General features: G+C 43.3%; 4 protein-coding genes across 16 annotated transcripts in view; all 4 read right to left on the reverse strand.

Moving 5' to 3' along the window:
* The window catches only part of LOC135334799 (sushi, von Willebrand factor type A, EGF and pentraxin domain-containing protein 1-like), a 26625-nt gene extending 24128 nt beyond the window's left edge, over nt 1-2497 (reverse strand). Inside the window, exons 1-5 of the mRNA XM_064530126.1 lie at nt 2225-2497; nt 1749-2075; nt 1514-1696; nt 475-657; nt 178-354 (exon numbers count right to left, since the gene is read on the reverse strand). Coding sequence (XP_064386196.1) covers nt 178-354; nt 475-657; nt 1514-1696; nt 1749-2075; nt 2225-2333 — 979 coding nt within the window. The 5' untranslated portion in view covers nt 2334-2497. The remainder of the gene's footprint in view (nt 1-177; nt 355-474; nt 658-1513; nt 1697-1748; nt 2076-2224) is intronic.
* Nucleotides 2493-4876, reverse strand: LOC135334746 (E3 ubiquitin-protein ligase UHRF1-like). Its single transcript, XM_064530028.1, has 6 exons — nt 4863-4876; nt 4184-4424; nt 3675-3867; nt 3452-3597; nt 3069-3170; nt 2493-2639 (listed from the first exon to the last, which is right to left on the reverse strand). The coding sequence occupies exons 1-6, from the start codon at nt 4874-4876 to the stop codon at nt 2493-2495; spliced, it is 843 nt and encodes a 280-aa protein (XP_064386098.1).
* Nucleotides 4877-5241: 365 nt separating this feature from the next.
* LOC135334761 (sushi, von Willebrand factor type A, EGF and pentraxin domain-containing protein 1-like) overlaps nt 5242-20816 on the reverse strand; it is a 38550-nt gene continuing 22975 nt past the window's right edge. For 8 of the 11 annotated variants that reach the window (XM_064530046.1, XM_064530050.1, XM_064530051.1 and 5 more), the window contains 22 exons: nt 17079-17261; nt 16862-17032; nt 16623-16805; nt 16391-16579; nt 16153-16341; nt 15757-16098; nt 15612-15708; nt 14497-14606; nt 14229-14426; nt 12720-12913; nt 11920-12004; nt 10912-10994; nt 9925-9961; nt 9547-9761; nt 9097-9393; nt 6918-7161; nt 6764-6834; nt 6379-6513; nt 6191-6319; nt 5981-6132; nt 5797-5932; nt 5242-5518 (listed from right to left, as the gene is read on the reverse strand). In XM_064530046.1, the coding sequence (XP_064386116.1) occupies nt 5444-5518; nt 5797-5932; nt 5981-6132; nt 6191-6319; nt 6379-6513; nt 6764-6834; nt 6918-7161; nt 9097-9393; nt 9547-9761; nt 9925-9961; nt 10912-10994; nt 11920-12004; nt 12720-12913; nt 14229-14426; nt 14497-14606; nt 15612-15708; nt 15757-16098; nt 16153-16341; nt 16391-16579; nt 16623-16805; nt 16862-17032; nt 17079-17261 (3515 nt within the window). In that variant the 3' untranslated portion in view covers nt 5242-5443. Of the gene's footprint in view, nt 5519-5796; nt 5933-5980; nt 6133-6190; nt 6320-6378; nt 6514-6763; nt 6835-6917; nt 7162-9096; nt 9394-9546; nt 9762-9924; nt 9962-10911; nt 10995-11919; nt 12005-12496; nt 12582-12719; nt 12914-14228; nt 14427-14496; nt 14607-15611; nt 15709-15756; nt 16099-16152; nt 16342-16390; nt 16580-16622; nt 16806-16861; nt 17033-17078; nt 17262-20816 lie in introns of those variants that run through there. The other 3 variants (XM_064530049.1, XM_064530047.1, XR_010394364.1) reach the window with 3 other exon arrangements.
* On the reverse strand, nt 17626-19820 carry LOC135334830 (CUB and sushi domain-containing protein 2-like). Of its 3 annotated transcripts, none has more exons than XM_064530182.1 (9): nt 19677-19820; nt 19364-19546; nt 19140-19310; nt 18861-19043; nt 18623-18811; nt 18382-18564; nt 18156-18329; nt 17939-18107; nt 17626-17767 (listed from the first exon to the last, which is right to left on the reverse strand). In XM_064530182.1, exons 1-8 carry the CDS (start codon nt 19744-19746, stop codon nt 18022-18024), a joined length of 1239 nt encoding a protein of 412 aa, XP_064386252.1. In that variant the 5' UTR covers nt 19747-19820; the 3' UTR covers nt 17626-17767; nt 17939-18021. The 3 variants fall into 3 exon arrangements, with proteins under 3 accessions (XP_064386252.1, XP_064386251.1, XP_064386253.1); XM_064530181.1 differs by having other exon boundaries at nt 19140-19313; XM_064530183.1 differs by having other exon boundaries at nt 19140-19313; nt 19683-19771.

The following is a 20816-nucleotide window of genomic DNA, read 5'->3' on the forward strand; positions in this document are numbered from 1 at the left end:
ACTAGCACCACTCAGTTCATAGCCAGTGTCACAAGAGTAAGTGGCCATTGCTCCGGGTTGTGGAGGGTCAACATCTGATGAGTAGGTCACCATTCCATTGGAGAGGGGATCATGAGGACACAGGGCTATGGAAACATGAGGTATCCTCTATACGCTTGACTACTACACGAGGCATACCAGTACAGGTGGGTGCAGTGAGGCTCCATATTGCACTAGCCTGGCAGGTCCTGGTCACAGTTCCAACCATATTGTAGCCAGTGTTACAGGTGTAGGTAGCAGTCATCATGAAGGTGGTTCCAGAGGATGTGTCCACTGCTCCATTGGAGGGGGCGTCCAGGGAACCACAGTCAACAACTGTGGGGAGATATGAAATTGATGAAATGGACAATTGTACGACTTACATTGACAAGTTAATGATAATACAGTTGATAATACAGTTAATGCAGTATTATCAGTGACATCAACTTCACATACGTGAACAAGTTGGTAGAGGTCCCCAGGTCCCACTAGCCATACAGGTAGCCATTGCTGTGGTGACTCCAGTGGAGATCCCATATCCACTGACACAGGTGTAGGTCACTGTCCCTTGGTAGGTTGTGCTGGTGGGTGTTCCAGGAGATCCATTGCCAGTGGTGGGAGGAGAGCCACAATCCACAACTGAGAATAAATGATATTATCAAGTGCAATAATGCATGCATTGCTCAAGTGCAGCTTGCAGCAGTCTTTCTTCTTTATACAGTACTTTGCAAGTAGGTTGAATCATTCAAAGTTGAATGTTGAAGTGAGTACTCACACCACTAAACCACAAAGCTGATACAACTGTAAGTGGCTGTCACAGCCTGTCAGTGTGATGATGCCCATGCATGATAATACACAGCACTGACTACATGTGTGGGTGTTCATCTAGATGCATATTCAAATGACTTGAGGTGCAGAGTGTTGCTACACTACTTAAGCAAACCAAGTAAGAGAATTAATGTACATCAGCAAAAGTACTGTAAAAGAATAGAGCATTTGTTCGGGAGAAGTGGAGATGTCGAGCCAAAGTAGCAAAGGCATGCATGGTCCTCATCCTATGTTGAAATCCGTAACAACAGATACTCTAGGCACTTACTTAGGAGAAGTTCAAGCAAAGATACACATACATTTGTACATAATTATGAAGCTTGTGGGTAGATCATAATCATGATCAGCTTTGTTTTGTGGTTTAGTGGTGTGAGTACTCACTTCAACATTCAACTTTGAATGATTCAACCTACTTGAAAAGTACTGTAATTAATGAGGCACAAAACATTAACAGTGACAAATAGACAAGAAAAAAACTTGATTGGCGCTTATATTAGAGTGGTGCTAAAGTGATAGTAGCTGTTCCACGAGACTATAGGATCAGTATTAGACTAGATTTCAATTTTCTAGTTATATGCGCTAGCACCATAATTTAGTTAACGCTCACAATTGGAGCTTCTATTAAGGTGACGCTGTAATTATAAGATGGACGGTTAACAGTACTCACTTGTACAAATGACTGATGGTGTTGGAGACCAGGTACCAGCACTAGTACCATCATCACTCATACAAGTTATCGGAGTAGCTCCACTGATGGTGTACCCAGGGTCACAGGTGTAGGTGGCCATGTTGGTGGTTGCATCGTATGAAATCATTCCATTAGACACGGGAGTCAGTGTGGGGCAGGGAGCTGTGGGGGGTGGGAGTTAGTATTGGACATAGACAATATAGTCAGCACTTACTGAAGGTGAGACATATCCTCAGTGCTGTGTTATTCCTCACACAGCAGTGTTCTCCATCAGGACTGAAGTGTGTGGGACCACGATACAGAGCAACGCCAAAATTAGTAACATCTCTGATGAACACTTCGTCCTGAACTGCCAACAAAGTACTTCCAAATTGCAATGCACTCCCATCGGGGAAAAGCCACAATACACTACCAGTGTCTTCAGTGTAGCAAAGCCAGGGGCGTGGTAGACCATCAGCTCCTGATCCAACATCAGAGAATGAGATGATCTCTCCAGTGTGGTCAGTGCCATCACCGAATTCATTGGATGCTGCCAGTCCAGCTGTATGCCATAATACAATAATTGATGCTCTGATATCAAACCTATAATACTTGTTTCATCTACTATCCAATAGCACAGGTTAGTATTAGCTTAGCCATAATTATAGCTGACTGCATGATAGTATCTATGCATGATCTATATCAACTCACTCAAAGCCTGCTGTCCATACACAAGAGAAGCACTTCCCAGCAGACAGCAGAGAAATAACCTTGAGGGGAACATTCTCATTATTCTTGTAGCCAAGAGTTCATTATTCATCCTATAATGATATGATCTAGCTGAAATTTTATTATGAGAAATAATTTATTCATACTGACAGCACACACTATACACAAAGTCATGATAAGGAAGTGTGCACATTAAATTGCAGTTCTATAGAATAACACTGTTCAGTGGTCCCAGTTAGTGTGTGTAGTGTCATCTCCCTCCATTGTATCCAGGGAACAGGTCCAATAGTACTGCCTGTAGGGACTTGTTGACTGTCATGGCATAGTCCTTGCCCAGGTCATGACGACAGTTGGGGCAGCTGTACACGTCCACCTTGAAGGAACGACTCAGACACGTCTAGTGTGTGGGTGTGTGGGTGTGTATGTGTGTGTGTGTGGGGGGGGAAAGTGAGGGACGCAGTGGGGGTAGTGTACACTTGCATAAGATACTCATTGAAAACAAAACCATGATGGATGCAAAATAGCAATTGTAAACGGTAGATCTATGTAAAATAAAGATATAGATCTATAAAATCAGAGGAGGTACGACACGCGTGCCTCGATTAGGCTAATTGCCTCTGCAATAACCTTGAGCGTCGGCATAACCACGCCTCGATTATACGCCCACACTCAAGGTTATTACAGAGGCAATTAGCCTAATCGAGGCACGCCTCCTCTGATATAAAATCTTATCAATCTTGAGCTGCCGCTCATTAGCTATGTTATGAAGCCACACTACAAAGCCACAGTGCATTAGTGATATCTCTAGTCAGTGGTTTCTCCCCACCTTACAGATGTTGTGGCTGCAGGTGGTAGTGACGGGCTGGTAGACCACCTCCTGACACACGATGCAGTTGAATGTCTCCTGGATACGACTCAACAGACCAGCCTTAAGGAGAGAACAATGCAAATGAATATACACTATACAGTACACTACAGTACTGTAACAGTATAGCATACAGTAGGTACAGTATACATGTACATCAGAGGATGTACTCTAAACCCAATGATAACAAACAAAGCTGCTTCGTGTTTTCTCAAGAAAGTATTACCATACAATAACATAGTCATATATAGTACCAGGTAAGTACTGAATGCCAGTACGTGTCCCTATAAGCTAGGGATTAGTATACAGAGTCATACAGTGCTTCCAGGCAGATAGTGACTCACTGAGCCCTCATCTTTGGACGAGGCTAGTAGCTCCTCCCACACTTTGCTGTTGACCGTGTCAGCCTTGATGAGTGACCTCTGACCTTTGCTCAGCTCGTACCGAGGTTGCTTACTCTTCTTGGCAGGGGAACCAGGAGCCTTGGAGTCTGCACAAAATTAAAAGCAATAAATCAATAATAGCTAAAGCGACAATCACAGACTAAAGTACATCAGATACACATACCAGGAGCCTTTCTCTTCCGCCCCCTCTTCCCCTTGTTGTCTGCCTCCTCCTCTGACCCCGCCCCATCATCAGCCTCTGCTTCTTTGCTCTGTTTCTTGGCAGCCTGAGCCTCGAGGTAGCCATCAGGATACTCCATGGTGAGGCCTAACTTCTTAATGGCCTTCTTGCCCTCACGAGTCCAGGGAGCATGAGACTGTCAGAGAGAGGAGGAGAGAGGGAGAAGGGTAACTGGAGACACTGGTATTATATTATAGCATAAAATAAAGGCTCTTGATTGCAGTACATATAATTATCATGACTTTAGTACGACTGCCAACACTTGTACAGTAATTATCTACGGGCATACCTCACCCACCACATGCAGAGGGTATATTTCGTGGGTATAAATGTTTGCTGATTAAGCATGTACAGCAAACATTCATACTCAATATTGCATGCATGGCATATGATGCAAAAAGGCTGCTATTCGGCGAAACGTTTCTAACAGTCTTTCCTTAAAGTGTACCCACCTCATCATCTCTCCTGCTGAATAGGTACTTCCAGACAATGAATCCATTCTTGTTCTTCTCTGGCCAGTACTTGACCACCTTGTAGATCCCATCGTACCTGTTCCCCTCCTCGGGGGCGTACTCTGAGCTCTTCCGTCCCTTGTAGTTCCGTACCACTCTCACTGGTTTGTTGTTTGTCCACTTCTGAGCACTACCGCCTGTCTTGTCATTGAGGGGGCAATCACACGTACGAGCAAGCGCCCTGTATGGGGGGTATGGGGTTGTTGAAACAGTGTTCTGGAAAATTTTGGAAATTGTCAACAATTGATCTAGCATGCCATCTGAAAGGACTCAATCAAAAAATCATGAAATCGGATAATTAGAACTTTAGTTACGGCCACTGATTCGATCCACCTGACAACACAATGGAGTAGGCGCCGTCATCCTCGCGACCATGGATACCAGCAACGTGTGGACGGTGGACACCACTCTATCTCACCTACACAGGAAGAGAGAGAGCTAGAGCATTGTACCATTATAGAGTTATTTTCGTATGGTATAAATTTTCGTATTTATAGAAATGCGTAAAATAGGTTTTACATCACCATTCTGAGCTGTAGAATATGAAATTAGTGGTTCAACAAAAATTATATAACGTATAATTTATTATGGAATATCAAGAGCATATTATTATAGTTACCTGAACTTCCACATGGATCCAATTGGAATACTCCTGCATGGCATGGGATGGGTCCGAAATGGTTGGAGGGTACAATATATGGTACATATCTTGGTGCGACCTACATAAGCCATGCCCTGGGGGAGAGGGGGGGGGACAAGACAGTCAGAGCTAATTTCATTATACAGCTGGCTGTTTGCTTCTGATCTATTACTGATGGACACCATTATACATACAGGTAATGCATCAGATGTACTTCACGCTAAATTCTAAGGCCACCAACTAATACCTTTAATCAGAATGAGCATGCAAGGCATGGTTGAAGGTTATCGATTAATTATGTTCAATTGAAGTATAATTATTTGGCAATTTTCAGTTAGGCGACCATGCAGCACTTAAATCATCCAAACATTTTCATCACACTGAAATGATATACAATTATTAATTAAAGGAGAATAAAAAATGTGAAATGTGGAAAAAACTAAAATCCTACGTCTAACTTCAAACACAGCAAAACAACATGTTCACATTAAAAACCTCTCCCTTGCTCCCCCCTCCCAAATGTAAGTGGAACAGATGTTGCCACCAAGTTCCAGTTTGGTTTACAGAAAGTTTGCATAAGTATCGAAGGAGTCCAAGTAGACCAACAAGGCCTCGAAAACATCCTTGTAGTTGTCCTGTGAGGGGGAGTGGCACATTAATACACATACACTGCACACACACGCACGCACGCACGCACGCACGCACGCACGCACGCACGCACACACACACACATGCACACACACACACACACGCACACACACAATGACTGTGGTGTGTGGTAGGAAATACAAGTAATGCACAAGGCATGAATGGTGCAAGGAGGCTTGCTTGTGTGGGTAGCAGCTGAGAGGTCTGGCTTATATAAGTGGTGCAGGCTCTATATATAATAGCTGTAAGCAGCAGATGAACTCACGACTGAGGGTACTGCCCCTGGCTTGTGGACCCTGAGAGCCTTGACCACCTGGAACACATCCACCACTCCCTCTGTCTTGCAACGGTCAATGGTAGTAGCTATAGAGCAGTACATACCAGAGCGGGTCGCAGTGTCACTGGAAATAACACAATACAATTAGAAACTTATTATAACAGATCCTCACCTGCAGTGGACCACAATCGCCTTGTTTCCAGTCCTCCTTTGAACCTTTATAACCTCCTCATTCACGTCAGTTACAATCTTGAGGTTTGCACATGCACCAGTCGACTTCCAATCGAGAATTTGGATTTGAATTATTTGCTGAGTTTGCTTAGTCTGGAGGAAAAAATAGGAACGATAAAGAAGCAATCGAAGTGATATATAAATAACAAACCTTCTTGTTAAGTACGCTCAGTTGCCTCATAACGAACCCAGTGTTGGTTTCCTCACCCAAGTTATCGATGGTGAACTCACCGAAGGAGGTGACATTGCCACTCTCTGGCCAGTACTGGGAGCATGCCTCCTACACACACACACACACGCACTCAACAGGGAGGACCTCTAATGGAGGCCATCTCTTACCTTCCCATTCTCACTGAGTGGAGTCAACATCACAACAGCCGCACACTTCCTGTCATAGATCACCTTCCAGAAGTTACGCACAGTTGAGTCCAGTGGATTCTGGGCAATGATGTATGCCTTCTGGTGCTTGTAGCCCTGGAGGGAGGGAGGGAACACTGAACAATGTGCTCCAAATGATAGTGGTACAATAATTATGGTGTGCTTAGATTAGTGATGTATTTCAGGCGAACATTTTCCATTTTTTGAAGTGAGTGTTTTTTTCTAAATCAAGTCTGTTTCCTGGAACTATCTTTCGTTGTTCATAACTTGGGTAGCAAACGTCCAATTAAAAAAATAATGTTGTGTGTTCAGTAGCTCTTTGAGTGCCTTGCGAACACACACTTACATTGACAAAGACGGCATTGACATAGTCACGGCCAGGGTCCTCTCCTTTCAGGAACACACGGTGATTCTCAACTGTGGAGTTGGTAAAGGGGCGCTTACATATAATCAGGTAATGGTCGTTTAATCTAAAATCTAAAACCTTAGTAAATACTTACTTGGTAGGTACTGTATTCCCCTGTTCAGGTTCTTGTGTCTCAATGCACTACTGCAGTTGACCTCATTCGGATTTGGAGATACTTGTTCCAGAATTTGGAACTGGTATTGGAAATCTGAGACGGTTTTTCCCGGGGCCACTGATGACATCTTCTGTATCTGTCTGCGCAGATCTCCAGCACTGATCTGAGTGTCTCCACACGTCACTGACTCCAGGATAGCATCGTGGATGAACACATATTGGTCCTATAGGAAGAGGGGCAATGAGCATGCTCAGTAGAATCAATTCAAAATGGCAGTGTCTGAGCCATTTCACTGTTAATGTCACGTCATTAGACACTACCGGTAGTAGATAAGATCTACATGGGAAGTACATGGGAAAAGTGCCTCAGAGCAGGTATACTAAGGGACTTAGTATACCTGCAAATTTACTTAGTATACCTAGTATTCCGTTGTTAAGTAATTGTATTGTAGTCAAGCAGTTTGCTAACTATTATTTAGATGGTAGTGCTAATAGTTGGGTCGAAAACAGCAAAAAGCCCCGGCCCCTCTGGATCTCAGATAGAGTTATTTTGACTTTATATATCTGTTGCCCATATCATTTGTGTGACAAATGTGAACTGAATTGAACATTATATGAAAAAGTATAAAAACAGCAATTTAAACTACAAACTTTTGTCATTCTTCCCCTGATCAGTTTCTTCCGTGAGATAATCTAGAGAACTGCAGCTCCACAGCACAAACTAGACACATATTACTATCCTCTGTTGTCTTGGATACGTCCCTAACTAATCGCTTTCCCTCAAAGTTAAGTCAAATTTGCTAGGGTGGAAGCTTTTTATTTTTTTTTCATTATTTTCTTACCGAGTATGCTCAAACATAGCTAATTGCCCACACACCTCTTACCGTAGTGTTTTGTACTGTCGATTCTTACCTCTCCAGTTCCGGAGATAGTCTAGTCGATAAGCTGCTTTAGGTTAATATGATGACTGCTCTTATTCTGAGCTGCTTATGCCTTATTATAGATCTAATAATCACTGCATGCATATAATCATACGTGAACTAGATTTACTACTAGTACAAAAACTTCATGGTTGACAGATGCACAAAAAAAAACTGGAACAGTGTCAGCTAATGCAGCTGAAACAAGTTGTTGTTCTTATAATGGTGGCAATGCATAGACTACAGATATTCGATCTATAGCTAACGTACCTACAAATTGGAGAAAAAGTGTACAAACAAGTGCAAATAACATTTTGTGAAAAAATGGGGGAGGTAGGGTTGGTATAATAATTTATTGGTTATTTTATGGTTGATATTGGCTTGGTTGGAGCACTACTTCTCCTTTTTAACTATCATTACTTTTGCGTTCAGGTTTTCTACTGGCGTTTCATGATGAAGAGGGTAAAAAAAACTAGCCTTATTAATAATAATTATATCATAAATTATTACAACTATAGACCCTCATGCAGCTGTTGACATGAATATATAGAACCAGAGGAGTGTTCAGTTATACAATCACTGCAATGGGTCTAACAAACTACTTTTAGTAGACTGGTAAAGGATCACATCAGCTGAAAATAATTATCGTGATTAAATGCCCATGGTAAAAGCTGTCTTTGTCAATAAACTCCATGTCAATAAACGCCCATCTCAAACAAAGCCAATATCAACCATAAAATAACCAACACCAAACCATATCTTGTTTACGTCCTTTTTGGTGTTTGAGCGGCTCAGCCAACCCTACTTCCCCCTCCCCCTTTTTTCACAAAATGTTTTTTGCGCTAGTTATATATATATACTGTGGGTACTTAAACTGGACAGATTACACGTTGTTATCCTGTATTAGCCGGTATCTGGCTAATGGTTAGCTCATACGCAAGCAGTCGATACCACGCCCACTCTCAGAGGAAGTGGGCGTGAGGACGAGGCTAGGCATACCTAATTTTTATAATGGCCACTTTATTATTTATATAGTGTGTACAAATGATACCCACTTTCCCTGACTACATGTAATCCTCTACACATTCTTATCAGTTAGACTCAGAGGAGGTCCGACATGCGTGCACGAATCACTATAAGTGCCAGTATATTGGGCTGGACCTTATCACGTGACCGCAATGACATCAATGCACTGAACATGTAGTTACTTGTTTCTGTGTCTATATAGTACGTGCTTACCTGGGTCTGGACCATTTTCATTCTCTGATTGCGAGCTCTGACAATGGTGCCGGAAATATCGATGATGTCCTCAGCTGCGATCTGATCGAGGACATTATCAAGGGCAATGTAAGTGCCTGTGCGTCCCACACCAGCACTGCAATGGACCAGGAGAGGACCTCTGGATGGCTTGTGTTGGGACTTGACCCGACGGTGGAACCCAAGAATGGGCGTGGCATAGTCAGGCACACCGTGATCAGGCCACGTCGTGAAGTGAAACTGAGTGGTCTTGAATGGTTTCCCACTTTCCCCTTTCATCTGTGACAAAGACAAACATCGAAAGAAAATTAATGTGTGAAGTAAACAGTCAAAAAACACAATGTCAACGAATGTTAACAAAATTACTGTTAAACATAACAATTATTGTTAACATAACATATGCAGTATATATAATGCTATTAGGGTACTCACTGCAAGTAGTAGGTTTCTGACAGTGTAGTCAGCCAGGACCTGCTGGTCTGTGATGGTGACCGTGAAGGGGCCATAGCTCACACTGCCACTGTCAGGCCAGTACTGTTGACACTTGATCTTGTTGTTCTCCATGACGTTGGTGAGCATGACTATTATGGGTGGTCTCTCCTGCCACATCATGCGCCAGAAGTCCACCAGAGTATTGGGTAGTGGTCCTTTGTGTGGGGAGGGGAGGAATAGACATATTGAAAACAAGCAATGAAGTATTTAACAATAGTCATGATTGTAAAAGCAAGCACACAGCAAGTGTGCATAGTTACAGCAAGTGTGCATAGTTACTGTCTTGTGTGTACAGTTATGCTCTAAACTGCATGATACCTTGAGAAGCAATGAACTTGTTTCGCTTGACAAAACCCTGCAGTAGAGAGCGTGACACCATTTGAAGGTAACAAAACATAAACATGGTAATTGCACGCTATAGTAGGGTTGGGTCGAAAATAGACCCCCCTCTGGATCTCACCCAAGACAATTTTCGCTATTTGGCTCCAGAGCCACCAATAGCTTAATTTACATGTGAAATACCAGTGTGTGGGAGTTTATCCCCGTTTTAATTTTCGCGTTAACTACTCTTCCCTCGAAAAACGCGAAATTTTGCACCTCACGAAAATTTCCCTCTATATGGTATATTATTGCAATTGTTGACAATGAACCCACACAGTCATTATAGAATCGAAGAGAGCTTGATGGCTTGATGATGACTGGATAGAAGATATATTACAAGAGTAGACAAGAGTAAGAGTGTTGAACTGCTGTAGTAAATGTTCAGACGATTGTCATCCACACTGTTGCAGGCTGTGAGTCTTTTGTTAGCATAGCAGGCTACGGGGTGGCTATCAGAATGCTATCAGACGGGCCTTCAATCGAAGTTTCAATTCACTTCTGTTTGTTGTGACGTCATTGTTTTACTGAGCATACACGTTGTTATCCTGTATTAGCTGGAATCTGGCTAATGATTAGCTCATAAGCAGTCGATACCACGCCCATTCTCAGAGGAAGTGCAGCCTGGTATCGAGGCTAGTTTTTAGACAGCTAGTGCAACAATTCAGTCACACCACTGTACTATTAAACTTAGCTAGCTTGCATGCTGCTCATGCCTGTTCTAATTATTCCGGACATCTCACGTGCGCTATAAAGATCCGTTCCAATTATACCCGGACAATTTCTAAAATAATAAATTTTTGCTGTCTGATAAATTATAAGATATACGGTACATTGTTATTCATGGAAGAGACAGGCAGCCCTATATAATCATTAACTATATTTCTAAATTCCGTGACCCTCTAGTCATAACACACACCCACTCACGTCTACATAGCAGGCATTGATGTAGTCACTCTGACAGTCCTCTTGTCCAGGGATGGGGTCTAGGATAATGAGGTTGTCATCATCTGCAGAACAAAAGGGCAAAGATTGTCAGTCGCACACCCACCCAATCTTGCGAAAAGCTTAATTTCGTTTATTTACGATGGTTGGAATCCAACCTTTACTACTAGCAGATGATTTTCAGCGGCTATATCCAACTAGTTAATGGAATCCTACCTACATGTGTCTAGGTTATCTTACATAGTCAATCACAGTGTCTTGATTATTTATTTTGATTGGGCATCAAAAATGCAAAACGCTCTTCAGCTAGTATTTAATAGCTAGGGAACTATATAGTAAACCAGAAACAAAAAAAGCAGACAACACAAAACCATACAGGAAATGCTGAATAGAAAAAGCAAGCCGATAATGATGGGTGGGTTAAATAGTCTTTAACGGTGCACCAACCCTCCCCATTCATCTGTTACATTCAGAGACACATACAACTAGTACACTGAATATAAGCTATTCACATGCATTGGGGCCATGCTGACTGCAAGCTACTCACATGCATTGGGGCCATGCTAACTGCAAGCTACTCACATGCATTGGGGTCATGCTGACTGCAAGCTACTCACATGAGCTGGCATAAATTATAGGACATATCTTGGACTTGATATTAATTGGTTGCTGTATCACTGTATGCTTGGCTGTACTAGTACAATGTAGACATGTTGTGTGTGTTAGAGGCTCACACTAACTGGGAGGCCTAATTATACAGCTCAGTACAAGACTGTACTGTCTGGGCCAGGTTGTGTGGTTAGTAGCTGATAAATGGGTTGGTCTATGTGGTTGGACTTCTATAGAAATGCAAAACAAAAAGATAAATCTCTTAGAGTTAGCTCTAGGCTTTAGTTAAAATAAATAGATACCAGTGTGCACGTGTTGTACCACATGAATCCAAAATAAATCCCCTCTGAACAAAGTACTGATTCTACCTCAGGAACTTACACACAAGAATGTTTCCAAATCTGTTTTCATCTTTGTGCTGTTTGGCAATTGCTGTTGAGTGTTCACCTTCCTTGCCACCAGGACCCTGTACAGTTTTGTGGTGTGTGTGTGTGTGTGTGTGTGTGTGTGTGTGTGTGTGTGTGTGTGTGTGTGTGTGTGTGTGTGTGTGTGGGTGTGTGTGTGTGTGTGTGGGTGGGTGTGTGTGCTGGATTGAACATCATAACAATAACAAGGCCAGTCTGTTGATGAGGTAATAAGCACAGCACAAAAGACAGAGACACATACAACTAGTACACTGAATATAAGCTATTCACATGCATTGGGGCCATGCTAACTGCAATCTACTCACATGCATTGGGGTCATGCTGACTGCAAGCTACTCACATGAGCTGGCATAAATTATAGGACATATCTTGGACTTGATATTAATTGGTTGCTGTATCACTGTATGCTTGGCTGTACTAGTACAATGTAGACATGTTGTGTGTGTTAGAGGCTCACACTAACTGGGAGGCCTAATTATACAGCTCAGTACAAGACTGTACTGTCTGGGCAGACCTCTACCTCAGGAACTCACACACAAGAATGTTTCCAAATCTGTTTTCATCTTTGTGCTGTTTGGCAATAGCTGTTGAGTGTTCACCTTCCTTACCACCGAGACCCTGTGCAGTGTGTGTGTGTGTGTGTGTGTGTGTGTGTGTGTGTGTGTGTGGGTGTGCTGGAGTGAACATCATAACAATAACAAGGCAAGTCTGTTGGTGAGGTAATAAGCACAATCACTGTACATGTATTAAACCCACCGAATAGTTGTTGGAAAACTTCTTATTGCCATTAGCATGCTGCTCAGTGACATATGCTCCAAACCCATCCACTGGTATAGGAGTGAGGTCCACCTCATCTGTCACCTCTGCTTCCCCTCCCTCTGGTACCACTATCAACTGGAGCTCTTTCTCAGCTGTGCCAGAGGGTCCACTGGCCACCAGCTTATACACACCTGCACACACACACACAGGGAAATGGTAAACACACACACGCACGCACGCACGCACGCATGCACGCACGCATGCACGCACACACACGCACGTACGCACGCGCGCACACACACACACAGGAAAAATATCTAAATTTCCTATACTTTCAGGATAGTACAAAATTTCCTGTAGACTTTCCTTTATGAATCTTACACATGTCCTGAACTTCTTAAGGAATAGTAAAGGAAACTATACAGGAAACGTTGCACTATCCTTTGTAAGTAGGTTGCAGGACACTTGCAGGACACCTGCCATTTTTCAGGAAATGTGCAGATTTTATGGGCTGCAATGTAGCAGCACTGTAGCAGGAAATTTAAATATTTTCCCTGTGACACACGCACGCGCACACACACACACACGCGCGCGCACACACTACCATCTATATATTATTTTGTCATTATTTTAACAAAATATGCCTAGTGCTAATTCTAAGAACCAAAATTAGAGGTTAATGATTGTTTTGTGCTTGCCACATAGACCCATCCCCATTATCAGATACTACACCACAAAACCAATACAGCCTGTACCTAAGCCTCTCTAAGGTCAGATTAGAATGTACACAGCCATACAAGCTAAGTTGAAGTACTGCAGCAGCCAATATCAAGTCTAAGATAAGTCCTATAATTTATGTCAGCATTTAATATACCTCAAATGTAAATAGCTTATACAATAATTATTCAGCATGGCCCCAAGTGAATAGCTTATTCAGTGTGCTAGTTGTATGTGTTTCTGGATGCAACAGATGAATGGGGAGTGTTGGTGCACCGTGAAAGACTCTTTAACCCATCATTCTCGGCTCTCAAGGCCGGGCTCTGTTTGCCTTTTCTTTTCTGTTCGTGGTTTGTGTCTGTGTGTTTTCTATGATGTCTGAATATATAAAAGAAGCCTACCAATAGACAGCTAATTAACTACAGTAAGAGTTATTCCTGCAACCATTTGTCAATTTTTATAAGCAATATTTAATGAAAATAGGAGAGGTGGTTACCCAATTCTACAGTCATATAAGGCAGTTTCTCACAATTTATTTTTTTGTTTCAACCCCTCCAACACACACACACGCACACACACACACACGCACACACACACACACACACACACACACACACACACTCTCTACATATTGATATATCATATTATGATAGTTGACATTTTGGGACTAATGAGACGTGTGTTTGTTAAACTGAAGTGCATTTTCAATATGAAACTTTACAATAGAGAGTTGTACCAGCTGTAGTCACTTTACACTAACAAGGCCTTGTGTGTAACCTGTACTCTCACCAGCATGTTTCATTTCCACACTAGGGAAGGATATTCCACTGTCCTGGTCCAGTTCTATGGCATAGTCTGCAGTCACCTTCCTACCATCGTGGTGCCAGGTGAGACTGGGTGGAGGGTGACCTTCCACCTTGGGCTTAATGACCACCTCCTCCCCTTCATTAGCTCTGCTCTCACTGGGGAAGCCAGTGATGGTAGGCTCTGCACATATTAACACATACACATGCAGGTTTAAGTGGTGAAATTCATGACACTAATCAACAGCACTGACCTTGATCCTTTGATATGGTGGCCACCCCATCAGTATCGCTGTGTTTGGTGTATACAGTAGAGAAACCAGAGTTTTTGACAGCAGGCTCATACTGCTTCTTCCGTGAGCGTCTGTAGAAATAATAACAGTTATGTTGTCATGCTTCAGTGTCTATATAAGCTATTCTGGTGCTGGATACACGATGAACAGGCTGTTAATTGGAGGCTAGCTAGATCCACAATGAACAGGCTGTTGGAGGCTAGCTAGATCCACAATGAACAGGTTGTTGGAGGCTAGCTAGATCCACAATGAACGTTGGAGGCTAGCTAGATCCACAATGAACAGGCTGTTGGAGGCTAGCTAGATCCACAATGAACAGGCTGTTGGAGGCTAGCTAGATCCACAATGAACAGGCTGTTGGAGGCTAGCTACATCCACAATGAACAGGCTGTTGGAGGCTAGCTAGATGCACAATGAACAGGCTGTTGGAGGCTAGCTAGATCCACAATGAACAGGCTGTTGGAGGCTAGCTAGATCCACAATGAAGGGGCTGTTGGAGGCTAGCTAGATCCACAATGAACAGGCTGTTGAGGCTAGCTAGATCCACAATGAAGGGGCTGTTGGAGGCTAGCTAGATCCACAATGAACAGGCTGTTGGAGGCTAGCTAGATCCACAATGAACAGGCTGTTGGAGGCTAGCTAGATCCACAATGAACAGGCTGTTGGAGGCTAGCTAGATCCACGATGAACAGGCTGTTGGAGGCTAGCTAGATCCACAATGAACAGGCTGTTGGAGGCTAGCTAGATCCACGATGAACAGGCTGTTGGAGGCTAGCTAGATCCACAATGAACAGGCTGTTGGAGGCTAGCTAGATCCACGATGAACAGGCTGTTGGAGGCTAACTAGATCCACAATGAACAGGCTGTTGGAGGCTAACTAGATGCACAATGAACAGGCTGTTGGAGGCTAGCTAGATCCACAATGAAAGTATATAATTATATATATATACACACTGCATGATGGTAGCATCTGCATGACTTATACCTTACGTTGTTGGAGACACACAATTGTGTGTAGCTAGACCCACAATGAATGTACACACACACTGCATGATGGTACCATCTGCATGGCTTACCTCAGGAACAGTACTAGGAATATGATGAGCAGGATCACTAGAATCACCACCACTATAGCACCGACTGCCCCACCAATAGCAGCAACAGGGACAGAGACTAGGGGAATACAAATAGTTACAGGTTCTTGTATTGTTTTTAAGCTACCTTGAGGTTCAGGCAGAAATAGTGGTGCACAAAACATCCCCACGGTAACTCCATCGTCCACTGGAACTCGGCAGCAATATTGGCCAGTTGCAGTGGTGGTATTTCTGATGAGGTTGAGGCGTATGAACCCGACACCAGTGTCAGTGTAGAAATCAGAGTCTCCACGAGTTGAAGGGACAACAGTGCCATTGGGATTAAGCCACGCGGCGTTAGAGGTCTCGTTACAGCATTGTTGGTGGTCAGTCCTGCACACCAGCCCTCTCTCCCCCTCTCCAATGGTGTCAAGCTGCACTCGAGAACTATTATCAACTATTATGGACACTCCAAACTGAAGGAACACTCCTGTAATAAAACATGACATCAACACACATTAGTAACACATATATGGGAACTGACTCTGACAGAATGGCTCAGCCTCAGTCCAGTTACGGTCTGATTCACATGTTCTTACACTGCTCCCGATCACCATTAGCTCCATCATCATCCCACAAGAGTAAGTGGCAGTACTCCCATCAGTACGTGGAGGAGAGGTTAATGAATAAGCAATGACTCCATTAGTGATGCTGGGTAGGTCCTCACATGTCCCTGTAAAGATACCATAATTATAGGAACTTTATTGATAACAGATGCTTACCAATGCATGTTAGTATTGGTCCACTCCACATTCCTCCACTAGCACTGTCAGTACATGTCCTGGTAGCATCACCAGAGAGCACGAACGTGGCGTTACAGGTGTGGGTAGCCACTGTACCCACTGGAATAGGAGAGGTGTCTGTGATGTAAGTGATGTCACCATTTGATAGAGTGAGAGCAGGACAGCTTGCTGTAAGAGAAGTCACTACAGGGACAAGCAATAAAGAAGATACCTTGACAGACAATGTCTCCTCCACTCCAGGTAGTGTCTGATTGACATGTTCTTGTTCTTGGACCAAATATATCGTACCCAGTGCCACAGGTGTAGGTGCCCACTGTCCCCGCTGGTCTTGGGGAGAATGTCGTATCATAGCTAATCACTCCATTAGCAGGTGAGGGAAGATCCTGACAAACAGCTGCATGAATACAAATACAATAATACAGATACGATCTTTATGGACTGTTAACTCACGAGAGCACATTGGAGGTGTGCCCCAGAGTCCACTAGCCATACAAGTCAGGGTTGAATTCCCAGATAACACAAAGTTGTCTTGACAAGAATAAGTGACATTCTGTCCAAATGTTGTCGAAGGGAATGTTCTGGTGCTACTGGCAACCATAGGAGGGACACCACAGTCCACAACTGGTGAGAGTAAATTAGCGTAGAATATCATAATTATTGAACTCACTTGGACAAGTGATGCTCATTCCACTCCACTTTCCACTGATCCCACAATCTCTATCAGGTCTACTCACCACTTCATACCCCTCCTCACAGCTGTATGTAGCCACGGCTCCGGCTAGTATGGGGGTGGTGTTTGGACTGTAGCTGATCACTCCATTGTCTGGTACAGTGAGGATATCACAGATGGCTGTAAAGAAGTATAATTATAGAGATAGCATATAAGGATACAAAACAATCTTTACCTCTACAGGTTGGTGCAGTTCCCTCCCATCCACTGTCACTACACATTCTCATTGAGGTACCAGTTAGTTCAAAGCCAGTGTCACAGGTGTAGGTAACCATGGAGCCCTCAGCTCTGGGGATGGTGGTGTCACTGTACATCACTGCTCCATTGGTTGGTACAGGGAGGTTGGGACAAATCACTGCATACAATAATGAGTGATACGATCAGTATAATGACTGAACAGTATTCTCCACAGTAGCATTTTTTTGCCATTCACCAACCTGTACAAGTTGGAGTACCACCAATTAGCGCACTCCACCCAGTGGTAGCACAAGTCCTTGATAGTGTCCCACTGAAGTGATACCCAGTCACACAGAAGTAGGTGGCAGTGGAGTCCATAGCTCTGGGGATGGTGGGATGACTGTAGGTCACTCCTCCATCGGTTGGTACGCCAAGGTTGATGCAAATCACTAAATGGAAATAAGTTGATCGTTTTCACAATCAACAGCTATAACAATAACTTGTGACACCCAAACAATAAATCTTACTCACAATTACAAATCAGCAGAAAAAATTCACAATTTGTAACTGTGTTCGTTATAAGGTACCATCTATACACTTGACTACTACACGAGGCATACCAGTACAGGTGGGTGCAGAGAGGCTCCATATTGTATTAGCCTGACAAGTCCTGGTCACAGTTCCAACCAGAGTGTATCCAGTGTTACAGGTGTAGGTAGCAGTCATCATGAAGGTGGTTCCAGAGGTTATGTCCATTGATGGGGTCAGTGAGGGAACCACAGTCAACAGCTAAACGACAAAAATAAATTTGTATTTGATATTGATGGTCATACTCACGATTACAGGAAGGTTCTGACCCACTCCAGTCTCCATTAGCCTGACAAACCCTGGTCTGATCTACACTTAGTGTGTAGCCAGGGTTACAGGTGTAGGTAGCAGTGTTTGAGAGGGTGGTCCCTGTTGTAGTGACTCTTCCATTGATAGGATCATCCAATGATCCACAGCTAACTACTGTAAGGAACAACATTACACGTGTATACAATGTGCCTATTAAACTTCTAACCTGTACAAGTTGGACTACCACCATCACCCCACCCACTGGCAGTACAGGTCCTTGGTACACCTCCACTGAATTCATACCCAACGACACAGCTGTAGATAACCGTGGAATCAATAGGTCTGGGAATGGTGGGGTCGCTGTAGGTCACCACTCCATTGGTTGGTACGCCAACGTTGGGGCAAATCACTGAATAGAAATAGCATTTAGTTATATAACTCATAAAGTCGTCAGTTTGAGTACATACGTGTACAAGTGAGGTGTGTTCCACTCCATGATCTATCAGACTGACAGGTCCTAGTGCCTCCACCAGCTAACACGGTGTACCCAGTGACACAGCTCTGTGTAGCCATGGTTCCCTGAGGGTGTGGTGAGGTACTAGAGCTGTAGCTGATCATCACTCCATTGGTTGGTACAGTGAGGTCATCACAGAGGACTGTGGGTGCACACTTGACATCAGTTCAACAACACACCGTGACCCTCACCAGTACAGACAGGGTCATCTCCAATGCTCCATCCACTGACAGTACACATCCTCATCATCAGTCCAGTCACCTGGTAGTGAGTGGTACAGGTGTAGGTAGCCGTGGAGCCCTCATCTCTGGGGATGGTGGTGTCACTGTAGGTCACTCCTCCATTGGTTGGTACGCCAAGGTTGGGGCAAATCACTAAATGGAAATAAGTTGATCGTTAAGTTGTCCGTTTTCACAATCAACAGCTATAACAAAACAACTTGTGACACCCAAACAATAAATCTTACTCACGATTACACACAGGTTCTGACCCACTCCAGTCTCCATTAGCTTGACAAACCCTGGTCTGATCTACACTACGTGTGTAGCCAGTGTTACAGGTGTAGGTAGCAATGTTTGAGAGGGTGGTCCCTGTTGTCATGACTCTTCCATTGGTAGGATCATCCAATGATCCACAGCTAACTACTGTAAGGAACAACATTACATGTGTACAATGTGCCTATTAAACTTCTAACCTGTACAAGTTGGACTACCACCATTACTCCACCCAGTGACAGTACAGGTCCTTGGTACACCTCCACTGAATTCATACCCAGAGACACAGCTGTAGGTAACCGTGGAACCCACAGCTCTGGGAATGGTGAGGTCGCTGTAGGTCACCACTCCATTGGGCGGTAGTTGGACGTTGGGGCAAATCACTGAATAGAAATAGCTATATAACTCATAAAGTCGTCAGTTTGAGTATATACGTTCACAAGTGAGGGTCGATCTACTTTAGCTATTAATTTACTACATGACTATAACTAGTTGCACTGCATATCAACTCACCCGAATCCTGTCCATACACAAGAGAAACACTTCCCAGCAGACAGCAGAGAAATAGAGTTACAGTAGCCATTGATTCTTCTATACTAAGCTAGCTATTAGGCCACTCCAAGTGACACTCTGGTTTCTGGTCCTGAAGTTTTTCTAATTGCATGCGGGCGGGCGGCTTTTCTCATTAGGCCAAGCAAAGTCAATTTGTAGTTTCTCAGGCTATTATTCCTAAAATAGCAAGCGGATTGAGGCATTTGATAAATATTAATGATAATGATATTCATAGAATTTTAATTGAAAACACACCCCTAACTTCCTCAATAAGCGGAAGTGCATAATTTTTACTTATCAATTTTAGTCATAATTATATTCATGACCAAAAAACCATACAAATTTATCCTTTTCTTTTCTTTTAGTGCCTTTAATTTGAGGTCACGTGATATTTAACTTTTTTGTAAAGCTGCCAATTTCCAAGCGAGAGGGCCTGAGAAACTACAAATTGACTTTGCATGGCCTTATGTCATTATCGATTTCACCTTATGAATCTCATTATTTTGCAAATGAATATCATTATCACACTGTTTTGTACCACATGGACCATTATGCGCATGCGTAGTAGAAATAATGGGATAGAAATCCAATAATGAGATAGAAATCCAAAAATAAAATCTGATGCGGGCGGTGGACCAGAAACCAGAGTATCACTTGGAGTGGCCTTAGCTCAATCGATATCGGTAGGTACAGGTGGAACTTTACTTCCGCCATCTACCGATCAATTAGTGAAGAGTGGGCGTCAACGATGCCACATGCATCCTCATCAGAGGAGGCTGGAACCACTTGACCTTAGCTAATTAAGGTCACTAATTGGATTTATCCAAACTTTTCTTGCAGACTATACTTCAAGCCTAGTTTTTAGAGTTTAAAAAGTTATTTTTTATAGGGGGGGATCAAATTTTATTTTGCTCAGAAGCAGTCTCAAAGCTAGCCTCGATTCCAGGCCGCTTGAACAAGGCTGCCTGGAATCGAGGCTATCTCAAAGCAGCTATGCAGTGGCCTCGAGAACAAGCCGCTCATGATATCGAGGCTAGTGCAAGAGCAAGACTTTTGATTGTATCTCTGCTTCTGAGCAAAATTGGCGAAAAAAAATTTGTA

Source organism: Halichondria panicea, chromosome 4, assembly GCF_963675165.1.
Source record: "Halichondria panicea chromosome 4, odHalPani1.1, whole genome shotgun sequence".
Taxonomy (NCBI): domain Eukaryota; kingdom Metazoa; phylum Porifera; class Demospongiae; order Suberitida; family Halichondriidae; genus Halichondria; species Halichondria panicea.

Coding starts and splice junctions, on each gene's coding strand:
- LOC135334746 (XM_064530028.1), bottom strand. Junction 3,171..3,451: donor CGTCCAAAGATGAGGGCTCA/GTGAGTCACTAT, acceptor TCTCTCCTTAAG/GCTGGTCTGTTGAGTCGTAT. Junction 2,640..3,068: donor GCAGCCACAACATCTGTAAG/GTGGGGAGAAAC, acceptor CCCACACACTAG/ACGTGTCTGAGTCGTTCCTT.
- LOC135334830 (XM_064530181.1), bottom strand. CDS start 19,746: ATGGCTACTGTAACTCTATTTCTCTGCTGTCTGCTGGGAAGTGTTTCT. Junction 19,547..19,676: donor TGTGTATGGACAGGATTCGG/GTGAGTTGATAT, acceptor ATTTCTATTCAG/TGATTTGCCCCAACGTCCAA. Junction 19,044..19,139: donor GTCAGAACCTGTGTGTAATC/GTGAGTAAGATT, acceptor ATTTCCATTTAG/TGATTTGCCCCAACCTTGGC.